The sequence below is a fragment of the Coptis chinensis genome, chromosome 5, assembly GCF_015680905.1.
Source record: "Coptis chinensis isolate HL-2020 chromosome 5, ASM1568090v1, whole genome shotgun sequence".
NCBI classification, from domain to species: Eukaryota; Viridiplantae; Streptophyta; class Magnoliopsida; order Ranunculales; family Ranunculaceae; genus Coptis; species Coptis chinensis.
In genome coordinates, this window is record NC_141460.1 from 81,131,164 (window position 1) to 81,152,125 (window position 20,962).

At 36.4% G+C, this 20,962-nt stretch overlaps 2 protein-coding genes and 2 long non-coding RNA genes across 5 annotated transcripts; 2 read left to right on the forward strand and 2 right to left on the reverse strand.

Moving 5' to 3' along the window:
* Positions 1 to 1,336: 1,336 nt before the first annotated feature.
* LOC147499245 (Major facilitator superfamily protein) lies at positions 1,337 to 5,572 on the forward strand. Of its 2 annotated transcripts, none has more exons than XM_086561051.1 (18): positions 1,337 to 1,794; positions 2,258 to 2,320; positions 2,510 to 2,599; positions 2,679 to 2,738; positions 2,841 to 2,906; positions 2,996 to 3,061; positions 3,139 to 3,214; positions 3,310 to 3,374; positions 3,463 to 3,555; positions 3,644 to 3,724; positions 3,833 to 3,917; positions 4,007 to 4,053; positions 4,165 to 4,227; positions 4,301 to 4,360; positions 4,428 to 4,508; positions 4,618 to 4,677; positions 4,791 to 4,905; positions 4,992 to 5,572. In XM_086561051.1, exons 1-18 carry the CDS (start codon positions 1,606 to 1,608, stop codon positions 5,141 to 5,143), a joined length of 1,512 nt encoding a protein of 503 aa, XP_086417177.1. In that variant the 5' UTR covers positions 1,337 to 1,605; the 3' UTR covers positions 5,144 to 5,572. The 2 variants fall into 2 exon arrangements, with proteins under 2 accessions (XP_086417177.1, XP_086417178.1); XM_086561052.1 differs by having other exon boundaries at positions 4,455 to 4,508.
* A 139-nt stretch (positions 5,573 to 5,711) lies between these two features.
* LOC147499246 (uncharacterized) lies at positions 5,712 to 7,773 on the reverse strand. The gene is made up of 3 exons (XR_015195760.1): positions 7,055 to 7,773; positions 6,809 to 6,904; positions 5,712 to 5,991 (listed from the first exon to the last, which is right to left on the reverse strand). It is a non-coding gene; the product is annotated as an uncharacterized LOC147499246 (long non-coding RNA).
* Positions 7,774 to 10,859: 3,086 nt separating this feature from the next.
* On the forward strand, positions 10,860 to 14,406 carry LOC147499247 (uncharacterized). The gene is made up of 2 exons (XR_015194447.1): positions 10,860 to 11,395; positions 14,005 to 14,406. It is a non-coding gene; the product is annotated as an uncharacterized LOC147499247 (long non-coding RNA).
* Positions 14,407 to 17,243: 2,837 nt separating this feature from the next.
* On the reverse strand, positions 17,244 to 19,338 carry LOC147499248 (gibberellin receptor GID1C-like). Its single transcript, XM_086561053.1, has 2 exons — positions 18,983 to 19,338; positions 17,244 to 18,860 (listed from the first exon to the last, which is right to left on the reverse strand). The coding sequence occupies exons 1-2, from the start codon at positions 19,019 to 19,021 to the stop codon at positions 17,871 to 17,873; spliced, it is 1,029 nt and encodes a 342-aa protein (XP_086417179.1). The 5' UTR covers positions 19,022 to 19,338; the 3' UTR covers positions 17,244 to 17,870.
* Positions 19,339 to 20,962: the final 1,624 nt, after the last annotated feature.

Genomic DNA, 20,962 nt, shown 5'->3' on the forward strand with positions numbered 1-20,962 from the left:
CTCTGCTCCCTCTCTCTTCACACTAAAAGAACCATACTTGTATTCATGCTAATAAAACAAGACCGCTTTAGAATTAGAGTAGAGTTGGATAACTGAGAAAGAGGGATCAGAAGTTGAAACTTCGCCCCAATGTGCAGAAGATTCTATATTCTTCGGTTACAGGATAAACTCAAAAACAGAATGCAGTTACTATAATCAAGCTAATGGCGAAGTTTTCACTCAAAACAACAACATAGAACAGACAGAAGAATTGCAATGGCTATTTCGTATTAGGGTCTTATGTTAGAAGAGTTTTATGATCAAAAGACTACCTTAATTGCACTATACTGTGTCGTATCAATTTGCGATTTCAACATTTGTTTTAATTTTTTCCTTAACTTCCTTTTGAGAACTACTCTTTTCCACTTCAGTTTTCTTTTCTTACTGCAAAATATCCTTACCATCTTTTTCATTAGTATCATCTTCCAAGGACTCATTGGTACCAGGCCAAAATATAAACTGTATTCCAAGTAGATATTTTTCTTAAAGTTGTAATCCACAACACCAGGTGTGGAATTTTTTTGTTAATGAAACTCGTTGTTATGTGCCATCTGTAAAGACAAGCCAGAAGAGAGATTCATAATACTACGTCTTGTAAACATGGCACACCAGCCAAACTCTAATGTACACAAAGTATTACAGCCTAAGAGCATCTCTAGGTGGTGGTGGTATTTCTTTCAAATTTGAAGGTGAAATTTGGAAAAATTGGACGCAAATTTTGACCAACTCTAAGTGGTCGCAAATTTGGAATAGGGGTACCTTGTACGACATTGATACTGTCGCGCGACATTACCACAGTCGCCCCAAGTTGAAAAAAAAAAAACTCACGCGACATTCCCATTGTCGCAACAAATTGAAAAAGTAAAAAATAACTCACGCGACATTAGCAATGGCGTGCGATAGTACCACTGGCGCGTGGTGCTAGTCAAAGTAAAAAAAATTGTGGCGACATTTGCAATGGTGCGCGACATTACTACTGTCGCTCCATCCACATCTAAATTGTCAAATTTGAGAACAATAGAGTTGGAATTCCGGAAAATTTCGAGTTTTGGAAGCAAATTTGAAGAATTTGAGAGGTGATACTACCACCTAGAGATGCTCTAACACTCGAAGATTCATAGGAAAAAATCAAACTGGTGGGGCCTCATTCACCTCATTATACAAAAATTTAACTTTTAAACTACGATCAAAAGCTGACATAATATGAAAGGTACATTGTTTTTTTTTATTATGGACAACCATTTCCCTACACATTTGAATTTGCTCTAAGTGCATTATGAGTATCATGGACTGGTTTGGATCCCAGTCAGTGACAGCTCCGCCCCACATGCACTTTTATCCTGCTCTAGAGCACACTGGCTACAAAAATATCAAGCTAAATTCCTCTATATAAAGACATCTTGTGACAACGTTTTTTTCAAGAAGAAGTCAAGAACTCTTCTTCTTCTCTTTCAAGCTAGCAGTATAGATACTTAGCATTTCACTTTTTCTTCACATATTAGGCTTTGTTCTATTAAGACTTAGTCTTGTTCTTTCGTTCTACGTACTGCACAGTGCACACTAGGTATGGCCATCAGTGAGGATGTTGAAAAAGGAGGGAACAGGGGTCTTAATGCAGTGAGACAACCACTTATCGAGAGAGAAAAGACCGGTGCATATGATTCCACCATTAGAAGCAGGAGTGAAGGATCTATAGGGATGGTTCTACTAAGTACATTGGTAGCAGTGTGCGGCTCTTTTGAATTTGGATCATGTGTAAGTATCCATTTCAAACTAAACTCAGCTTAATAACAAAAACTTAATCTACTCTAAAGTTGGATTCCTGCTGAGTTGCTGTTGTGATTGTTGTTCAAGGAATCACTAAACAGCATCCAGTTCCTCAGTTACTCTCAGCTAGTTAGTACTGTAGTCTCAATTCTAGCTCTTTCTGCAGAGAAAATGCTCTCTCAGATGACAACATACATAACTGTACCATGTAGCTTAATAAGTTTTTTCTCTTAACAAGTTATTCAGATCAATAACGGCATTGCTTCTAGTTCAACTGAATTTTCCATATTCTGGAGACGGTTGCTTTGTATTTCTAATTAAAACCCAAACATGTCAAACTTGACGAGTTTCAAACTGTTTCGTCGAAGATATGCACATACTAGATTAGTAAGAAATATGTCTCTAATTAAGGAGATTTGAAGGTTTTACAAGCAATGCTGTTCTTCTGTAGGTGGGATATTCAGCACCAACGCAATCCGCAATCAGGGAAGATCTTCAACAGTCTTTAGCACAGGTTGGCTTAAGATATTCACCATATAATTTATGTAACAATGTGGAAAAAAATCATATAAATTAAACAGCTGATCGCATAAAAACAACTTATCAGAGTGTCCATCATCGTAAAATATCAGTACTCAGTGTAAACGTCTGTTTACAGTAATGAACAACATCAGAGTTAACAAATGTCGTTGTTCACTTGCAGTTCTCAATGTTTGGCTCTGTCATCACCGTTGGTGCTATGATTGGTGCAATCACTAGTGGTCGCACTGCTGACTTCATTGGTCGAAAAGGGGTAAAGATACTCACGATTGGCACTGAGTTTAAAGATGGAAATAACCAACTATTAACCACTTTATTGTTCATTGAAGCAGGCAATGAGCATGTCAGCTGCATTTTGCATTGCAGGATGGCTAGCCATCTACTTATCCGAGGTTCTACCTATATATGTCTGCTTTAAGATACTAAGTTTATATTCTTTAAATCACTTACTCCAATTGTTCTGTGGTATTTATTAAAGTTTGATATCTGTAAAGGGATCTGTATTGCTCGACACTGGAAGGTTCTTAACAGGATATGGAATCGGAATTTTCTCATATGTGGTATGCTTGCTAATCAATTCTCTTGCTTTTGATTTTGTTGAAATTCTGATTTTCTCCAAACATCCTAGCTTAATCGAATGTTTAAACAGATACCAGTGTTCATAGCCGAAATAGCACCCAAGAATATTCGTGGAGGGCTCACAACTCTGAATCAGGTAGGGGGAAATTGTGGCTCAATAGCAAGTTCTAAAAGATCATAACCAACAATTCCCTATATATATATATTCTGCAGCTCATGATAGTTACTGGTTCGTCAGTTGCCTTCCTAATAGGGACTTTTGTAACTTGGAGGACACTGGCTCTAACTGGTAACTTCTGGCAACATCTAATCTTCTTGAGTTTATCTACTTTTAAATGAGTACGTAATAGGGCAGGTGAACTAACGAGTGAGGTTCAATCTAAGGAATCATTCCATGTCTAGTCCTGCTTCTGGGTCTTCTTTTTGTGCCGGAATCGCCCAGATGGCTGGTAAGCGATCAAATGTGAAATTGTGAATTTACTAGCATAATGTGAGATGCCAAAAGTGAAACACAGTACTCATAACCTCTGCTTGCAGGCAAAGGTTGGGCGCCAAAAAGAGTTTGAGATTGCACTACAGAGGCTTCGTGGCAAGGATGCTGACACTTCTGTTGAAGCTGTAGAAATTAAGGTATGTAACACAAAATGAAACTTCATAAAGCGTGTGTTGGTTGGAAAAAGGTTCATGAGATGACAATGATTAATGTTGTGCTTGACAGGATTACATAGAATCTCTTCATCACCTCCCCAAAGCTCGAATGTTAGATCTATTTCAGAGCAAATATATACGCTCAGTCATAGTAAGAACCATTCTCAATCGGGTCACACCTTTCACATTTCCTGTAATTGTGTACAGTGTACTCGTTCAGTAATAGTGTCAACTGATGATTTTTTCTTCTGATGTTCAGATTGGTATTGGGCTAATGGTATTTCAACAATTTGGAGGGATCAATGGAATTGGTTTCTATGCAAGTGATACTTTCGAGTTAGCTGGTAATGAGATTCATTTTTACTGTTTGAAAAGGTTCGAAGTTCACATATTTTCCATCACATAAACTAACTTAAAATACATCTGATTGCAGGATTCACTTCCGGAAAAATTGGCACAGTAGCCTATGCTTCCATTCAGGTTTTCAATTGCTTAAAGTCCAAAACAGTCAATATTTCCTGTCCTTAACTACCACCACTCAAAACTCCTATAGAACCCATACTGGAATCACTAGAAGTAACTCATTTGCAGGTCCCAATAACTATACTGGGAGCATTCTTAATGGATAAATCTGGAAGACGAGTCCTTTTACTGGTAAGTGGGATACCAGCAGTTTGAACTTCAAAGTAAGAAGGATAAGGAGTACTTATTGATACCTGCGTTTCAGGTTTCTGCAAGTGGAACATTTTTAGGCTGTTTCATGACTGGGGTTTCTTTCTATCTCAAGGTAAACAATAGGATATCTATTAAAATCTCACTTACTAGGTAGTTGACTATATGTTTTTCCCTCACAGCTAAAGGGAGATACATTTTTCAAACAGGTCCATGGAATGTTGCTTGAGTGGGTACCGATAGTAGCCATTGCAGGAGTACTGGTAACATGCGCAATTTAGCTTGCATTTACTTTTATTACAGCACAAACACATCATATGTTTATAGCTTCTAGTATGTCCTTTCTCATCTCTGTTTTCACAATGGTGTCAGACTTACATAGGATTCTTCTCAATTGGAATGGGACCAGTTCCTTGGGTTATAATGTCAGAGGTAACTTCACATTCAAGATATCTGTTATTCTAATAAATTAGGCCTTCTTAATGCAACTACGAGGAGATTAAAACAGAGATTTGATACAAGAGACTGACTGATTTTCATTCCAGATATTCCCAATAAATGTGAAGGGCGTGGCAGGGAGCTTGGTAACTCTAGTGAACTGGTTTGGAGCTTGGGCAGTTTCTTACACTTTCAACTTTCTAATGAGCTGGAGCCCTTCAGGTGAAGGAGAATTTTAGTTTAAGGCCATCAACTTATGAAGTATGGATGCAGATTATAGAGTAACTAAAACCATCTCGTGTTTTCAGGTACATTCTTTCTGTACTCTGGAGTTTCTGCAATAACTATACTGTTTGTGGTCAAGCATGTACCAGAAACCAAGGGAAAAACACTAGAAGAAATTCAAGCCTCCATCAACACAGATGCCGAAAAAATTGCAGAATGCAATTCATTGGAGTAGCTTTTAGAAAATTAAGAGTCTAATTTAAGAAGGAGTTTAAGCTGTGCACGATAGAAAGTGTCTAATCTAAGAAGTTCAAGCTGTGGACGATGGATACATTTTCCCTTGTATATCCACATTCAGATCATTGCACAACTTCATTCAAGGAATATCAGAAAGCTACTTCAGAAGTGAAATTCTGTCACCTACCTAGAGAACCTGAAATGAAACATAAAGACTGAAGTCGGTACCTACGGGAGCAAAGAAGAAGAGGTTGGTTAAGACCTATTGAGGGCTAACGTTTTTTTATCCTTGGATGCTTTTTATTTTTATGTTCAGTCTCCCTATTGAATATGGGTGCGATTTACTTGTACAAAATCGAAAACTGCAAGGGATGTTTAAGCGTATTATGCCTTTCAGTTGAGGCATCATCATATTCGTTTTTCTCCATTTCTGCGTTTTAACTTCTACAATCAACAATTGTTCCTAAGTTTTGCCTAATGTTGGTTCTCAGTGTGGTAGTCAGCATGAGACGCCTCATTGGACAATCTTGATCAATATTCACTGAGGCTATTCTCTTCCAAAATTATTCTTGACACCCACGAGTGCATTTCTTCTTAACAACTACGTTTCACCTGGACCAAGTCTTTTACATATTTTCTAGATTGCTTAGCATTCATGCTGATAAAGTAATAAATCAAACCTGGTGTGATTATCATCATGGAATTTTGTCTTCCATTTATTGGAACATGTTAGATACCAGAGGAGCACAGCTCCATTTATAAACCGTGCAGTTCCAATTCTCTGGACAACCTCCTTGAACAACCACTCTATAGTGTTATATTCTTTGTAGAAAGCCTTGCTGTACCCTATAATAACACAAATTTTGTCGAAGAAGAAAATTTTAATAATGAAGGAAAAAAACATGAGACAAAACTACATAAGCATCATATCACCCGGCTGAAAAAGAAAATTGTAAGGTAAGAAGGGTATATGAAGCACAGGAATTGAGAACGAGTATCAACCTCGGTGAATATGAATCAAGTGGCTGAACATACAAGAATGTCTGCTTGGTCAAATGTCTAAATTTATGTTGGTGTTACTTGCATAGACGGAAAGATTGATATGCAACAAATACTAGAAATAAAAAGGAAGGGAGACGGGTTTAGTGGGTTGTTCTGCTACTAATATTGTGAGCATCACCATTTGCTATCGCAAATACCAAAAATTTGGCTACATGGTTCCATGTGCCAAATGAGTTATCACATACTAATAACAGACACGCCAACGCAAAACACTTATACAAGGAAGATAGCATGCACTATCGTTTCATCTTTTATCAAAGTTAAGAAATGCAGATATAAAACATGGGCCTATCCGCATGCAAAGAAAAATTCATTTATACAATAGGTCTGAAACCTATGACCAGGAAAAAAAATTCTTAAAATTTAGATGTCCAAATTCCTAATTCGCAAGATAAGCTTGGATATTCCTTGCTGCGAATGCTTGCCTACCCCGACCCCGACCCCGACCCCGACCCCGACCCTGACCCACAACTACAAATCTAAATCTATGCCCGGGCAGCTATTCCATGAATCTACCTTATCTTGACTTCTAAGTTCTAACGAAGTGCTTGAAGCCAAACATCAAATAATTTACCAAGTGACAAGGATAGTATACACTCACAAGTTCCTGATCACCAATGCTAGCTCATCTTTTGCTCATTTTGTCCTCTTGTTAGGAACTGGTATATTAACGGTGACACCATCATCATTGTCTTAACTGCACGAATCGAAACACAGTGCAGATGTATTAAGTGAAATAGTTGAAAAACCACTGCTTTTAGTTCCATGTCCAATACAACCATGACTGCATCTTACACACAACTTTAATATTGCAACTTATTATCTGAAAGAGGGCAAGATAGAATACCTCAAACACCTTCTCCGTATCCTCAATCAATCCCATCTTTCCACATCCATGAATCAGTGATACATAAACACAATAATCAACATTCACTCCAGACTTTCACATAGTTCTAATCGTTAGTTTGAAAAGCTTCCGAATGCCTCCCTTTCTGCACCATTACCTCAAAAAAACACATACAAGCATTCCTCACCCTTGAAACTTCCTTCTTTGATCATTACTCGACTTCTAACACCATCTCTCTTTTCACAAACATCCGACACCCGTCTCCTCATTTCCAACAAAACCCCTTCATATCCAACAACCACATTCTCCTCCATCTCTAAAAACAACTTCATCGCTTCTCTAGCATTATATCCATTCAGTTTTATAACATTTATTAGTACATACTAATAAACTTATTAACCTTCCCAAACCTCGCTCTCACAACAAAAATCTCATATTTACAGAACCTATGTTTCGTATAAGCCGAAATCACATTTCTAGCTGTGGGAAAAAGTTGCAATTTTTGTTTTTTTTGAAAGTAAGTTGGGGGGATTGACCGTTATGTGGGAGTGGGAAAAGGCGGGAAGTAAGAAAAAGGGCCCAAGATAATGCTGATTGCTTGATATTAACGTCACAGACGGTTTTAAAGATAAAAGTCACCCTGAACTTGTCCACATTTACACCCCCCAAACTTTTTTCTAAACGAAAAAAACCGTGAAGTTGCAAGTACTAAACGCAACAGTTAGTTTCATAGATGGTGTTAGATATATATGATATCATTTTATTTTTTTTTAGGTACATGATGTCATCGATTTACCTTGTAATTTATTTTTCAATGTGGCAAGAAATAAATAAATGATGTGGAAATCAATCAGTGAGTCAACTCCAACGGTCATTTGTAAATGTATAAATTGATCATCTTCTTTAGCAATTCCAACGGTCATAGCCATAAGAAAAAAACACTAGCTACCAAATTGTTTGGTTTCTATTCAATTCATCTACGAATAATTCAGGTACGTAATAGGTATTGTTATTAGTTTTTCCTTCATTGTTCGCAAATTCTAATCAATTTCTTTTTGGAATCCATTTCTTTTTTGGCAGAAATGTCACTTGCATCATATAAATAAATTACAAGGTAAATAAAATAATTGATGACATCATGTAAAAAAAAGAAAATTACATCATATATCACCATCTATGAAACTAACTGTTGTGTTTGGTACTTGTAACTTTAGGGTTTTTTTTCGCTTGGAAAAAAGTTTAGGAGTGTAAGTGACAATCGGGGTCAAGTCCAGGGGTGACTTTTGTTCTTAATCCTAGACTATACAATCCTTTTTTTTAAGTGCACTACAAAAATTGCACCGCAATCCACTTCTGAATAGCAAAATTGATCCCCTTATACATATTTGTTAGAACCAATTGTCGCTGTCATCACATTGCTGTCCAATACTTTTTGCAACCTCTTAAACAACTCAATCGCTTCCGGTGCCAAAAATCCAATTGTATCAAACACAAATAGATTTAACGAAACAATGTTGGTTAGCCACACATGCTTGCTTCTTCGTGTTTCTCCATTTTCATTATTGGTCAAAGACTCCACTACCAAATCCTACCATATGAGATACTCACTGGAGAATCTAAAAGTTGCAAATTTCTCCTTATTTTTTGTCTTTTTTCGTTTTCTAATAGGAATGCTAATTCTTAGCGCATTAGAGGAAGTCCAATGGGGAGCTACTAAATTGGCCTACTAAAAGGTGCCACATAGGCTTTTTAGTTTGCCTAGCGAAATTTGGCAGCCCAAAATAAAATAAAATAAAACTATTCCAATCACGTTTTTAGTAGCTGTTAAGTTTGGGAGATGGTTATGCCGTCTGTTTGTTAAGTTGCAACAGGCATAAACATAAACTCTCTCTCTCTCTCTCATTTTATTCAATTTTATTGAGGATATTTTATTTGATTGATTTTGAGTTGTTTTGATTGTGAGGTTATTTGATTAATTTGTTTGTAGTTAAATTTGATTTAAAGAGTGTTAGAATGTTGAAATTGTTTGTTTGTAGTTAAATTGAAATGGGATTTGTAGTGTTTATATTGTTTGTTTCAATTTGCATTATTTATTTAATTTTGTGGTATTTTGTGAAATAAATTGATTATAAATGTTTGAATTGTTGAATTGAAGTTAATACTATAATTGATTGAAATAGGGATGTTTGAAATGGCTTGATGTTGAAATGTACTTGAAGTAGTGACATTGATGTTGAAATGTGTTTGAAGTGTTGTATTTTGTTTAATTGTTGTTTGAAGTTATAGAAGGATGTTGATTGAATTGCAGATGCTACTCAAAATGAGTAACAAGGGTAAACAATTGAAATGTGTTTGAAGTAGTGACGTTGACGTTGCAATGTGTTTGAAGTGTTGTATTTTGTTTAATTGTTGTTTGAAGTTATAGAAGGATGTTGATTGAATTGCAGGTGCTACTCAAAATGAGTAACAAGGGTAAACAATTTTTCGGTTAAAAATCAGTTAGTAGATTGACAAAAGAGTCAACATTAACGCTAAACGACGATGATAATGAAAACGAAATCTATAATTTGCAAAATCCTCAAGTACTTCCATTTCTGGACCCAATCGATCCACTAACACATTCTACATTAGCTAGAAACCCAAAAACACACATCTCTCATAATGTTACTGTAAATATGATAAACATTTGATTGTTAAATTTGATTTTTTTTAACATCCTAATTTGTATTTTCTTTAATTTTAATGAAGTGTTTTGAATAAATATTTTGGCAACGGGGAAGATGAAATTGCGGTGTTGTTGGGCATCTGTAAACACTTGGTGGAAAGTAATAGTTGCCAAAGGAGATTGTTTTGTAGACATACAAAATGAAATTTTACAATCTCCATTTGGGTCATTGTTTCAATGTAGTAATCAAAACGCTGACCGCGATTTAATATAGGCTTTGATCGAGCGATGGTGGGACAAAACTTACACTTTCCACTTTTCGCAAGGGGAGATAGGCATTGCTCTAATTAATGGATGTTATTATGCTCACGGGAATGAGCTAGCGTAGAAAATAAAAAAGGCAGTCACATTTGGAGAAAGCCGGTACTCGACTTTTGATTACGCAGAGGAGCGTTGGCCTAATATCAGGCTGGAGCATTGGTCTAAAGAAGGTATCAAACATTCGTTTTTTGTGAATGAATTCATGGAGAAAAGTAGAAAACTAAAGAGAGTGACGAAGGTTGGTGCCCGACGAGAACATATCGGGAGAGATACTAGCGAGCCTTTTATTTTTATTTAATCACACAATGTTTCTTTCCCACAGGTGATAGTTCATTGAAATTAGGTTGGATAGAGTGTTTGGTTTGGTTAGAATACATTCATAAGTTTGATTATGATGGCTATGTTTAGAGCATTGATTTAGGCGTTGGATCAAGCGTGCCGGTTTAATGATATTGTTGCAGATGGTCAATGTGGTGGTTTCACTATTCTTTTATAAGTAATTAAGTTTTATATTTTTAGTATTATAATTTTATATTAAATTACAAAATTTGTTTTTTATATTTATTTTTAGAAAAAATAGTTAAAGTGGGTACTGTACTTTCTCTAAAAATTCAATTTGGGTAACATATTTTTTTTCTCGTTAATTTGGGTAACATCCTTATTAAATTTGTCAATTGGGTAATCTGTTAGTTTGCCGTTCAAATTGCGCTGATGTTGCAGTCATTTTTACACGTGTAATTATTTTTGGCAAAAAACAAATGAGAAAAGAAATGATTTACACCTAATTTTGCACGTGAGCTACACATGTCGAAGAAAGGACATAACCTTTACTTTTTTTTTTTTTTTTTATGCAAATCATACTTATATTATATAATCAATAGAGCAAAACAAAACAAACGCAGTCTTACACCACCATAGGCCTACAGTTTTTAACAGCCAAACAACTTGGAAGATCTGCTAGGTCTAGCTGTTGTCTCGCCCAACTGGCTAGCCTGTCAGAGTCCCCATTTACTTTCCTACTGATCCATCTAAACACCCAGGAGTTCACATCTGCCATCTTTTGCTTGATGACTTCTCCGACAGCTTTCCATTCCCATCTGCAGTTGTCTTCTTGTACTGCCTCTACGACCTCCTTGTTATCTCCTTCAAACACAAAATGTTGTCTATCCAGTCTTCTTGCCAGCTCACTTGCTACTTCAGCAGCTTCCATTTCTGCTTCTGCTGGTTCCTTTGCCTTGTACCTCCTCACCGCAGCTCCCATGATATTGCCCTCATTATCAGTTGCTATTGCTCCTGCTCCAGCCCATCCAGTTGCCTATTTCTGTCAAAATACGAACAAGCCATCTTCTTTGGAGGTGACTTTAATGGTTTTCCCTTTTATTTATTTTCTGCTTAGCTCAATTATACTATCACACTATCACACTTACCGATCAAACAATTATGATCAATCACACTATCACAGTACAAGGAAATAAAAATCAACTTGCCAATGAATACAAAATCTCAATCAATCACTACATATACTTGTCTAACTTTAAATAATGACTAATAAATACAATTATAAACCCATCAGTTTCTAGAAATTGAAGCCAGTCGAATTGCTGATTACCCATCTGTTTGTTTCTTTAGTCCAACCGAAGTTATCGCTCTCAAATTGAAAGACTGGGCCAATTAAATATTCAAATTGCCGATCGAAATTGTGCATAAATACACCTAACTAACTTTGAAACCTCAAGCAAGCAATCTGTCCCGACCCCTCTCCTATTTCTTCTTCTTTTCAAATTTTGAGTTGGTTTAGCCCGACCTTTCCAATATTTCTCAATCAAAGGGCTTTAATTTTGAAGTTCTAAAAGTTCCTTTTTTTTTCCGGGTGGGGAATGCTACTAGAGTACTAGTTTTTTCGGGTGGGGAAAATCAATTTTCGAATGAAAATAACTCTAAATGACAATTGACCCGGATTTGAAATAAATATTTTCTAATTTTACTATTTTTGTCGTTTTTCTATGAACAATGAGTGTTCATATCTTATACTGATGTATGAACAATGATTGTTCATAGCTTATGTTGAGGTATAAAACAATGATTGTTTATACTCTAATATGTGTACATTCTTACTGATCATACATTATGTTAAGGTATGAACATTGATTGTTCATACCCCAAATAGGTACGAACAATCACTGTTCATACATCATGTTGATTTGTCCATAACTCATGTTGATGTATGAACAGTGATTGTTCGTACCCCAAATAGATATGAACAATGATTGTTCATACTCCAATAAATATTCTTATTGATCATACATTTTGTTGAGGTATGAACATTGATTGTTCATACCCCAAATAGGTATAACAATAATTGTTCATAACTCATGTTGAATGTATGAACACTTATTGTTCATACCTCAAATAGGTATGAACAATGATTGTTCATACTCCAATAAATATTATTATTAATCATATATTATGTTGAGGTATGAACAATCATACCTATCATTGTTCATACCTATGATTGTTCATACCTATGTTAAGGTACTCCAATAGCTCATGTTGAGATATAAACAATGATTGTTTATACTCCAATATGTGTTTTTACTGATCATACATTATGTTGAGGTATGAACAGTGATTGTTCATACCCCATGTTCATACTATATACACTAGGTCGTTTCGGTTGGGCCGAGCCATTTATTATTTCATACCAGGGGTATCATTGACATTTTATCTACTCGAGCCGTTTTTAATTTCGCGTTAAGAGTATACTTAATCTTTCATCTACCTAGTCATTGTGAGTGATTAAAAAAAAATGTCCTCTAGAGTTACTTTTTCCCCCCGATCTGTCCTGGAGAGGCACTCCCTGATTAAAATATTTATAGAGGAATAAAAAATTATACCTAACGGTGATTTGAACGGCAAATTAAAAGATTACCCCAATTGATGACTTTAATAAGTTCGTTATCCAAATTGACGAGAAAAAAAGTACGTTACTCCAATTGAATTTTTAGATAAAGTATATTACCCACTTTGGCTATTTTTTCTTATTTTTATTATAATATTAGTGACATGAGTACGTACCTACAATGACTCCACTTATAAGAATGAACATGAACCATGATATCATCCCACGGATTAGAGCATGAATGAATGACTATAAAGAATGCCGATCTGGTCAAGGACGAGTCAACATTCACTTAGACTGTAACCAACTCGAGACTAGATTGACATTGGTGATACAGTTGACACCATGGTATACTACAAAGTATATGCAATTAAATGTTGAGGATATGGTTGGGGATACTGCGGATAATGAGTGGATGTGTGAGGTGATTCACCTTGTATGTCGTTCATATGATCTTACAATGCACTGAGTCATTTTTGAGTTTGGAGGTATCATCGTGTGGTACCTGGATGATAGGTGTTAGCACCAAATCATTGGGACACTTTTCATCCCACACCCTCCCCTGGAGAATATATACTCATTGGGAAGAGCTGCACTAGTCAGTAGAGGTTCTACCTTAGAAATAATGAAGACTTGGAGCCACAAAATTCACTATATTTAGATTTGAATGGTGAGTACGACAATTACTGGGATCGTGTCTCAAGGGGTCCTATATTGCCTGCTAACATGTACAGAGTTGTTAATATGGACTTTGTGGGATATAAGACTATTAGAAATGATTTGTGTATTCCACACCCTGCTAAGCACTATTCTTCATCTCAAGGTCCTTACGAGGCTTTTGCTCCACCTCCTTCCGATCCGGATAACCCATGGAGCTATGACATGGTTACATATTAGGTAATGCATGTCACCATACCTATACTTCACGTTGATCAAACTTATCTTCCAAACCTTGTCCCGGATTTTGACACTTTAGATGAGTTTAGTATTTGGTTTATTTTAAAACTTGAATTATATTTGGTTTATAGTGATGATTTTTTTTAAAATTATTGATTTTTTTTGTAGGCTATACTTAGGACGCGATATGTAGAGTCACAACTAATGATGCATGGGATGCGTAACTCGTTTATGATTACAACCAACGAGTATTATTATTATTTGGTGGCTGAGCGAGAAGATAAGAAAAAGTCGCAGGATAGAGCCGCTGAGCTAGAAGCGTAGTTGATAGAAATGACATTGCGAGAATCACGACGAAGGAGTAAATCAAATAAGAGACAACCTAGCGAGGGTTCGAGCCGAAATTAGTTTAGATTTTTTTTTTTTTTTTTTTTTTTTAATGTTTGTATAGATTATGTTTAATGAATTAATTAAATTATGTTTGTTTAATGAATAGATTTTGTTTAGTTGAATGGATGTGTAGATTGTTGAGTTGTAGAATGAATGGAATGGATTGTAGAGTGAATGGAATTGATTGGTGAGTTGTAGAATAATTGGAATGAATTTGTATATGAAAAGAAGAATAAGTGCTTTCAGTTTTTGAGTCTGTAAAGTACATACAATAAAATTTCTGTCGTCCATCCATTTAATTAAAACGGAGGACAAACAACACAGTTTGTGCCGTCGGATCCCCCGACAACTTATTATGACAACTGCTAGCCTGCTAGACAATGCCACAAATTTGGTTGGGTTTATCACACCAGCCAAATTTAAGACCCTTATAGCAGTTCTATTGGAATAACATTTTGGTGTTTGGGATAGGGGTGGAATTTGGGTTGGGTTAGCCCAAGCCCGATGGACTAAAGCCCGACTCATGTTAGATCTGTGGTTCGGGCTTGGTTTTGTAAAATCAAAACCCGACTCGGTTTTGGGTTGGGCTCGGGTTAGAATATCAAAAAACCGAAAAACTCGAGCCTGTGTGCATATATGTACGTATATCTTTCAATCATTCTATTTTTGTAAAAAAACAAGGTTGAGAATCTTTATTTTAGAGAGAATAATGTAATCAACAAGGTTAATTTTTTCTTTCAAACAATTAAATTTCTTTGATTTCATTAGAAAATTTCAATTTTAGTGTTTTTTATGTCATAATTCCAAAAAAAAAACCGGAAAAGTTTGACCAACTCGATATAACCCGACTAGGGCTTGGACTAAAAATTTAAAGACCGACTAGGACTTGGTCCGACTCGGATTAAAACATTTGAAACTCGGGTTGGACTCGGATTATATCTCAACCCGCTTGAGTTCCACCCCTAGTTTGAGATGCTATGTGGCCCTTTACGAGCCCATACAGTACTTTATTGGACTTGCTCTTAGGCTTGCTCGGTGGGCCAAAACTGATGGCCGTAGAGACGACTCTGCGTTGACGGTGCCAACCTGAAATTATGTGCAATGGCAGTCTTTTATAAAAAAATAAATAAAATAAAAATGTGTTGACTTTTCGTAAGAAGATCATTTGGTGTTAAAGAGCTTAAGCTGCAACAAGAAAAAACAATTCTTGCAAATTCTCGTCCTTAGTTTCCCTAAGGTGTGATGAATTCGCGATTTTCTTTATAAACAATTTAGTAAGATAGATTCCATAACAAATGATTAAACTAAAACCATTTGATGACACTGACACCATGTCCTATTTAGAGAATATATTCAAAGTCTAACCAGCTAAGTTCGAACAGACATAACCAATGAGACATGGCAATGTTTAAATAGAATCAAAACCAACAAAAACAAAAGTTTTTTTTTTTTTTTTTTTTTAAGTGAATTGATGCAAACAATTGATATTCTAGGCTTGGACATACAAAGTCAATAAAAACAGGGTTCCATGTCCTTGTCTGAAGCTTAGCTGTTCCTACCATTTTAATAGTCTCTAACATTTAAAGCAACCCTCAGAAGAGCTTGAAAGGTTATGTGGTCCCTTCTAATACATCCAACGCAACCACTAGCTGATGGGTTCTTCTCAAAAGAAGCCAATTCTTGCTTTTGCTGTTATCCCAAGTTCCAAATTGAACACCTAAAACACTTCACTAGGAACAAACAAGAATAATCGGATTGATCTCAAAGATTGTGGAATCCGATCATTTAGACCAATCGTACGCCGTGAAATATGCTACATTATGGTGAAAGGGTCGAACCAGCGACATTTCTAGGACAATGGACTTTGGATATGCAGTCTATTGCTTATCTAAGAAATAAATAGAGCTGAACGGTAATAAGAATGTGGCCTTTAGTTGTTGTTGTTTTTTTTTTTTTGCTAATGACCGCCCTTCATTTATTCAATAGCAATAATATGACCATTACAACCACTGATAAATGATGGGAGAAGCTCCTTCAAGGGGTTTGAGGCCCACTTTGCAAGCCGATGAGCATGAGAGTTCTGACCTCTCTTAATCCATACAAAGTTACATATTCTTAAAACAGAAACACAGTCTATAATAAGTTACATACAATGTGGCCTTCAGTTAAGAATGAGGTGATCATGCCTTTGTTTCAGTGTGTACAGCATAGCAACTTAATACTCATATCACATCCCTAACTATTACCAAGTCTTAGCTGATGACTGATGTACTATAAAGATGATACAATTGAACTAAACTGTTAGCACTTTGTAGTATATGACCTTGTTGTTTTTTCTGTTATTTTTAGCAGAAGTCTATTGGTAAGTTAAGTGTCAAAAAATGAGAAGAGGAAATGAAACAAAGCTAATTTGGAATAAAATCCTACCATGTTGGATTTCTTCTTCTATTTTGTTCAGGAGGATTTCCTTTTTCTTTTGGTCATTGGCGTGTGGAATTGTGGAAACCATCACTATTGGCCTAGTGCACGTCAATATTTCATTTCAAAAATTAACACGGTTTTCTGCAAATTTAGGACTTCCGAGCTACATCTTATCGTCACGACGTCACTAGAAACATGACAGAACCAGAACTCCAACTTTAAGAAGTTCGTTTCAGACAGTCAGACACAGCCTGAGTTTATTGGCACAGCATTGTTTCATTTTCATGATAAAATGGAACTTACATACACTCCAGCAATTACGCTAATCAGGTCTATTTAATTTGATCACCCCAGAGCAAGTGCTACTGTTAAATGAATACTATTTCGAGAATAGCTATCATCTCACAACAATTAAGCATATGCATTCGAGAGTTGGGATTGGCCAAAAATACTGTAAGAACAAGTTCGTTGAACTACTGAAGTCTCCCAATTGATGCTTCATTTCGTTCTTCACACTCCAGGAAAGATTTAACTGACCTTCGTTTTGATTACATCCTGAAGGACTTGTAGAACTGCTAATGAGAAACATTACAACGTTGAGCAAAAGTCTAAAATTCAAATGAATATAGCTGAAATACAGTTTATACCTCGAAGATATTGGGCAGATGAGGGCGGAGGGAGACGACAATTAATAAGTAGATATCTTTATATAATCTAAGACACAGTATAACATACACGATCACGATCACAATCAATCACATGGATGTTTCCCCATCCTGTTCTGAAATTAGCACCAGCCACATTAGCCAGGCAACGATTACTACAATCGAACGACTACAAATGTTATCCCAATTCCCTTTTCACTCCCAGAAATTAGAAGGGTAACCTAAATTTGACAGACCAAAAACCTGTTGTCAAACCGCACTGCCATCAGAAACAGATTCTCAAACCAGGTCACCTGAAGTTGAATGAGTTCTGATCCAAATGAAACAACTGAATGCGTTTACTCAAAATACCTTTCTGCAACCAGGAAACTGAATATACCTCTATATAAAGAAACAACCAATCACCCTGGATACAGACCTTATCGCCACTACCATAGACAATTCAGTTAAGTAGTATTACACACTGCACACCATTGGCTCGAACGAAAAAATAACCCGAGAGAAATGTCAAGTTCTGTTATGTATGGCTGACTGTAGGTAAATTAAGTTTATTAACAGTTAGTAACTCACAAAGCTGTTTATCTCTTCCATGACGCTATAGAAGTGGTTGTTATTCGGTAACAAGTAGAACCCAATTGTGGCCTGTTCCAGATGTATCAAATTGACATCATGTCCAGCCTTCATAAGCCCTTTGGCATAACCCTTTTGCCAGTCCTGGCTTAGGTCTAACCCTGCAACCACAACAAGGCTTTTCGGAAACTTGATACCTTGGAGGCTTGCAGCATTGGGGCCGAACGGATTACATGCAGGATGATTTCTATCCGCCCCTGCGGGGAGAAAAGCCCTCCAGTACCAGTCTCGGTCTTGAATTGTGACAAAGTATTTCCCATCCAATCTCTTCTCTGACTCCGTCCGTTCCATCCCACCGAACATTGGATTTAAAAGTATATTCCCCAGTACCTCAGTCCCCGATTCTGCCGCTCTCATTGCAACATGGTGAGCGATATTACCTCCAGAACTATCTCCGGCGAGGTAGACATGAGCCTTAGAATCCTTCCCACTCCTAAGCCATGACCTCGAATGAACCCACTTAAGAGCTGCCCAGCCATCTTCATAGGCACATGGAAACTGATTTTCAGGTGCACGTCTGTAATTTACAGACACCACAACAGCCTTGCAATTGCCTACAAGACGACGACTTAGGGTGTCGTAGATAGCACTATTGGCAGAAGAGTGAGCAAAGCTTCCCCCATGGAAGAAAATAATAACTGGAACAACCTCATTGCTTAAAGGTCCTTCAAGCTCAATGATGCTCGGTTGAACTTCATCCTCTGGAGCCATTCTATAAATTCTACAAAGAAGACTAGTAGCCCTGTCAATAATTACATCAAAGGAGAACACCCCATCAACTGGGTTCGCATTCGCGGGGACTTTCCGGTCAAGAAACTCCGCTAGATGACGGTTAAATGTCCCGTCAGGCCGACGAAGGATGTTATATGCTAGCTTGAAATTGGAGATGAGCACCCATGTATTCAGCGGTACCACCATCTGATATTCACACAAAAAACACACATTCAGACCCAAAATTCGCATTTCAACAACAAATGCAAATTTTCAATTTTTAACAATTTTTCATTGAAAAAACAACAAATTATGAAAAATAAAATTACCTTAGATTCATTGAGATTAACTTCGTTACTTCCAGCCATTAAAGTTTAACAACTAATAATTCTTTCACAACTAAAACAAAAAAGTAGGAGAAGAGATCTTGTAATTAGAAAAGTTTCCAACTTTACTACTACTCTTCATAACAAACAAACACACCACAAAACTTTTTTTTTTTTTCTAACAGTAGTATTTGTAGTAGTCAACCTTCTATTCTTCTTGTTAAAGAAATGAGGTGATGGAAATAAACTTGTGTAGAGAAACGTGGAGTGGTGTGTGTGTGTGAGAGAGATAAGAAGAAAATGCGCACGCGAGCGAAGGCGTGGACTCAAAATTAGAGAGAGAGAGAGAGGAGGGAGACGAAAGAGACGACAAAACGGGCGGCCGAATTATACTGTTGAGTGGGGTCTTGTTTTTTGTTATTTTATTTGTTTAGCGTTATCTTTGAAAATCTTTACTGTTTTTATTGAAGTGAAAATAATATTCGAATTTATTTTGTTTTAAGTATGCAAATGTCTACTAGACCACTTTGTGGAAATACTTATTTTAATGGTATGTGATAAACTTAAAAAGGAGTGGTGATTTGTGCATTTTTGTTTTGGTTTTTCATTTTTTTCTGGTAATACACATGAATAAGGTGGGCTAAAAATAAATTCTACACGAATTAATTTTTCCGATACCACAAATATTAGTAAGACAACAATATCAGTGAATCCATTGAATCCAGACCTACTATGTGTCAAAGATATATTTCAACCTGTTCATTTCTAGAGGCTGGTCAATATTAATGGCTTTCTCTGAAATTTCTAATTTTGATAATTTGATTGTTGCCACTGACTTGGGTTTTAGTCACTAACAAGTAACACCATAGTATGGAGGTGATTTCTATTTTCTATTTTTGTTTGTTCATTACTTCATTGGTAGGTGTTTGTGGTTCACTGGTTAGCCTAAACTGCCTAATGACCCCAGTACACTTGTACACCAGCCCATTCTTGGTGTTCACTAATATGACATTGCGGAATATTGATCATGTATTTCGATATTATTAGCTAGTTTCCTTTTTGTTTGAGATTGGACCTATGTATTAGAACAGAATCTATTTGATCTTTCCACGCTAGCTGCTAACACGCTAGCTGCAACACTAAAGCGTGATTCATGAGGTTTGAAGACACATGAAATGCAGTGAGATTGAATGAATGAAGAAACAGATTAGATGCAGGTGATTCCGTGATTAGGTCTTATACAAACCAATCATAGGCTCTTCTAAGTTCTAACACATATATATTAATTTTGTTGATTAAAACAGAAAAAAAGAGCGTGTGAAAACTTTAAAGAGAAAGAAGAAGTAAAGACAAGGAGACAAAAATATTTTCTGCGTGCGGCCGACGCCAAGGCGCGTGACGACAAACGCGTTTTCTCTCTCTGGCACGTAATTTGACCAATTTGCCCAAACTCTCTTTCCGTATAATACGAAAACGGCCATCGTATCGTTTTGTCTATAACGGAAAACAGTGTGACGGCATTTGTTTTGGTAAGAATCCCGAATAAGGGGGGTTTAGAAGCCTTTGATATTTGTCGTACTCATTGCCGTATTTTGTCTGACTATATTATTATATGAAGACACGTGTCAAACACCCTAAGTAGGACCTACTTTGTAATGGGTCCCACATGAGAGATATGTCCAATGCTATAAACGTCCACTGAATGTGATGGATCAAATGGTTATGGTTGTCCAATCATTTTGTCTTCTTGTTATAAAGTGATCCACTGAATCATCAAGAAGAAGTTTGCTTCTGCACTCCATCTTGATACACGTGTCACAATCATTTTTCCAAGTCTGTTGTACTAATTTCTTGCCAAACTTTTGTTGGGTATTTTGCACATCAAAACAAGATGGAGTACTCTTATTTGGATTTTGATGGGAAAGTGATATCTATGAAACCTGACCACCGTCTGATAAAAGTATTTTTCTTTTCATGATTAAA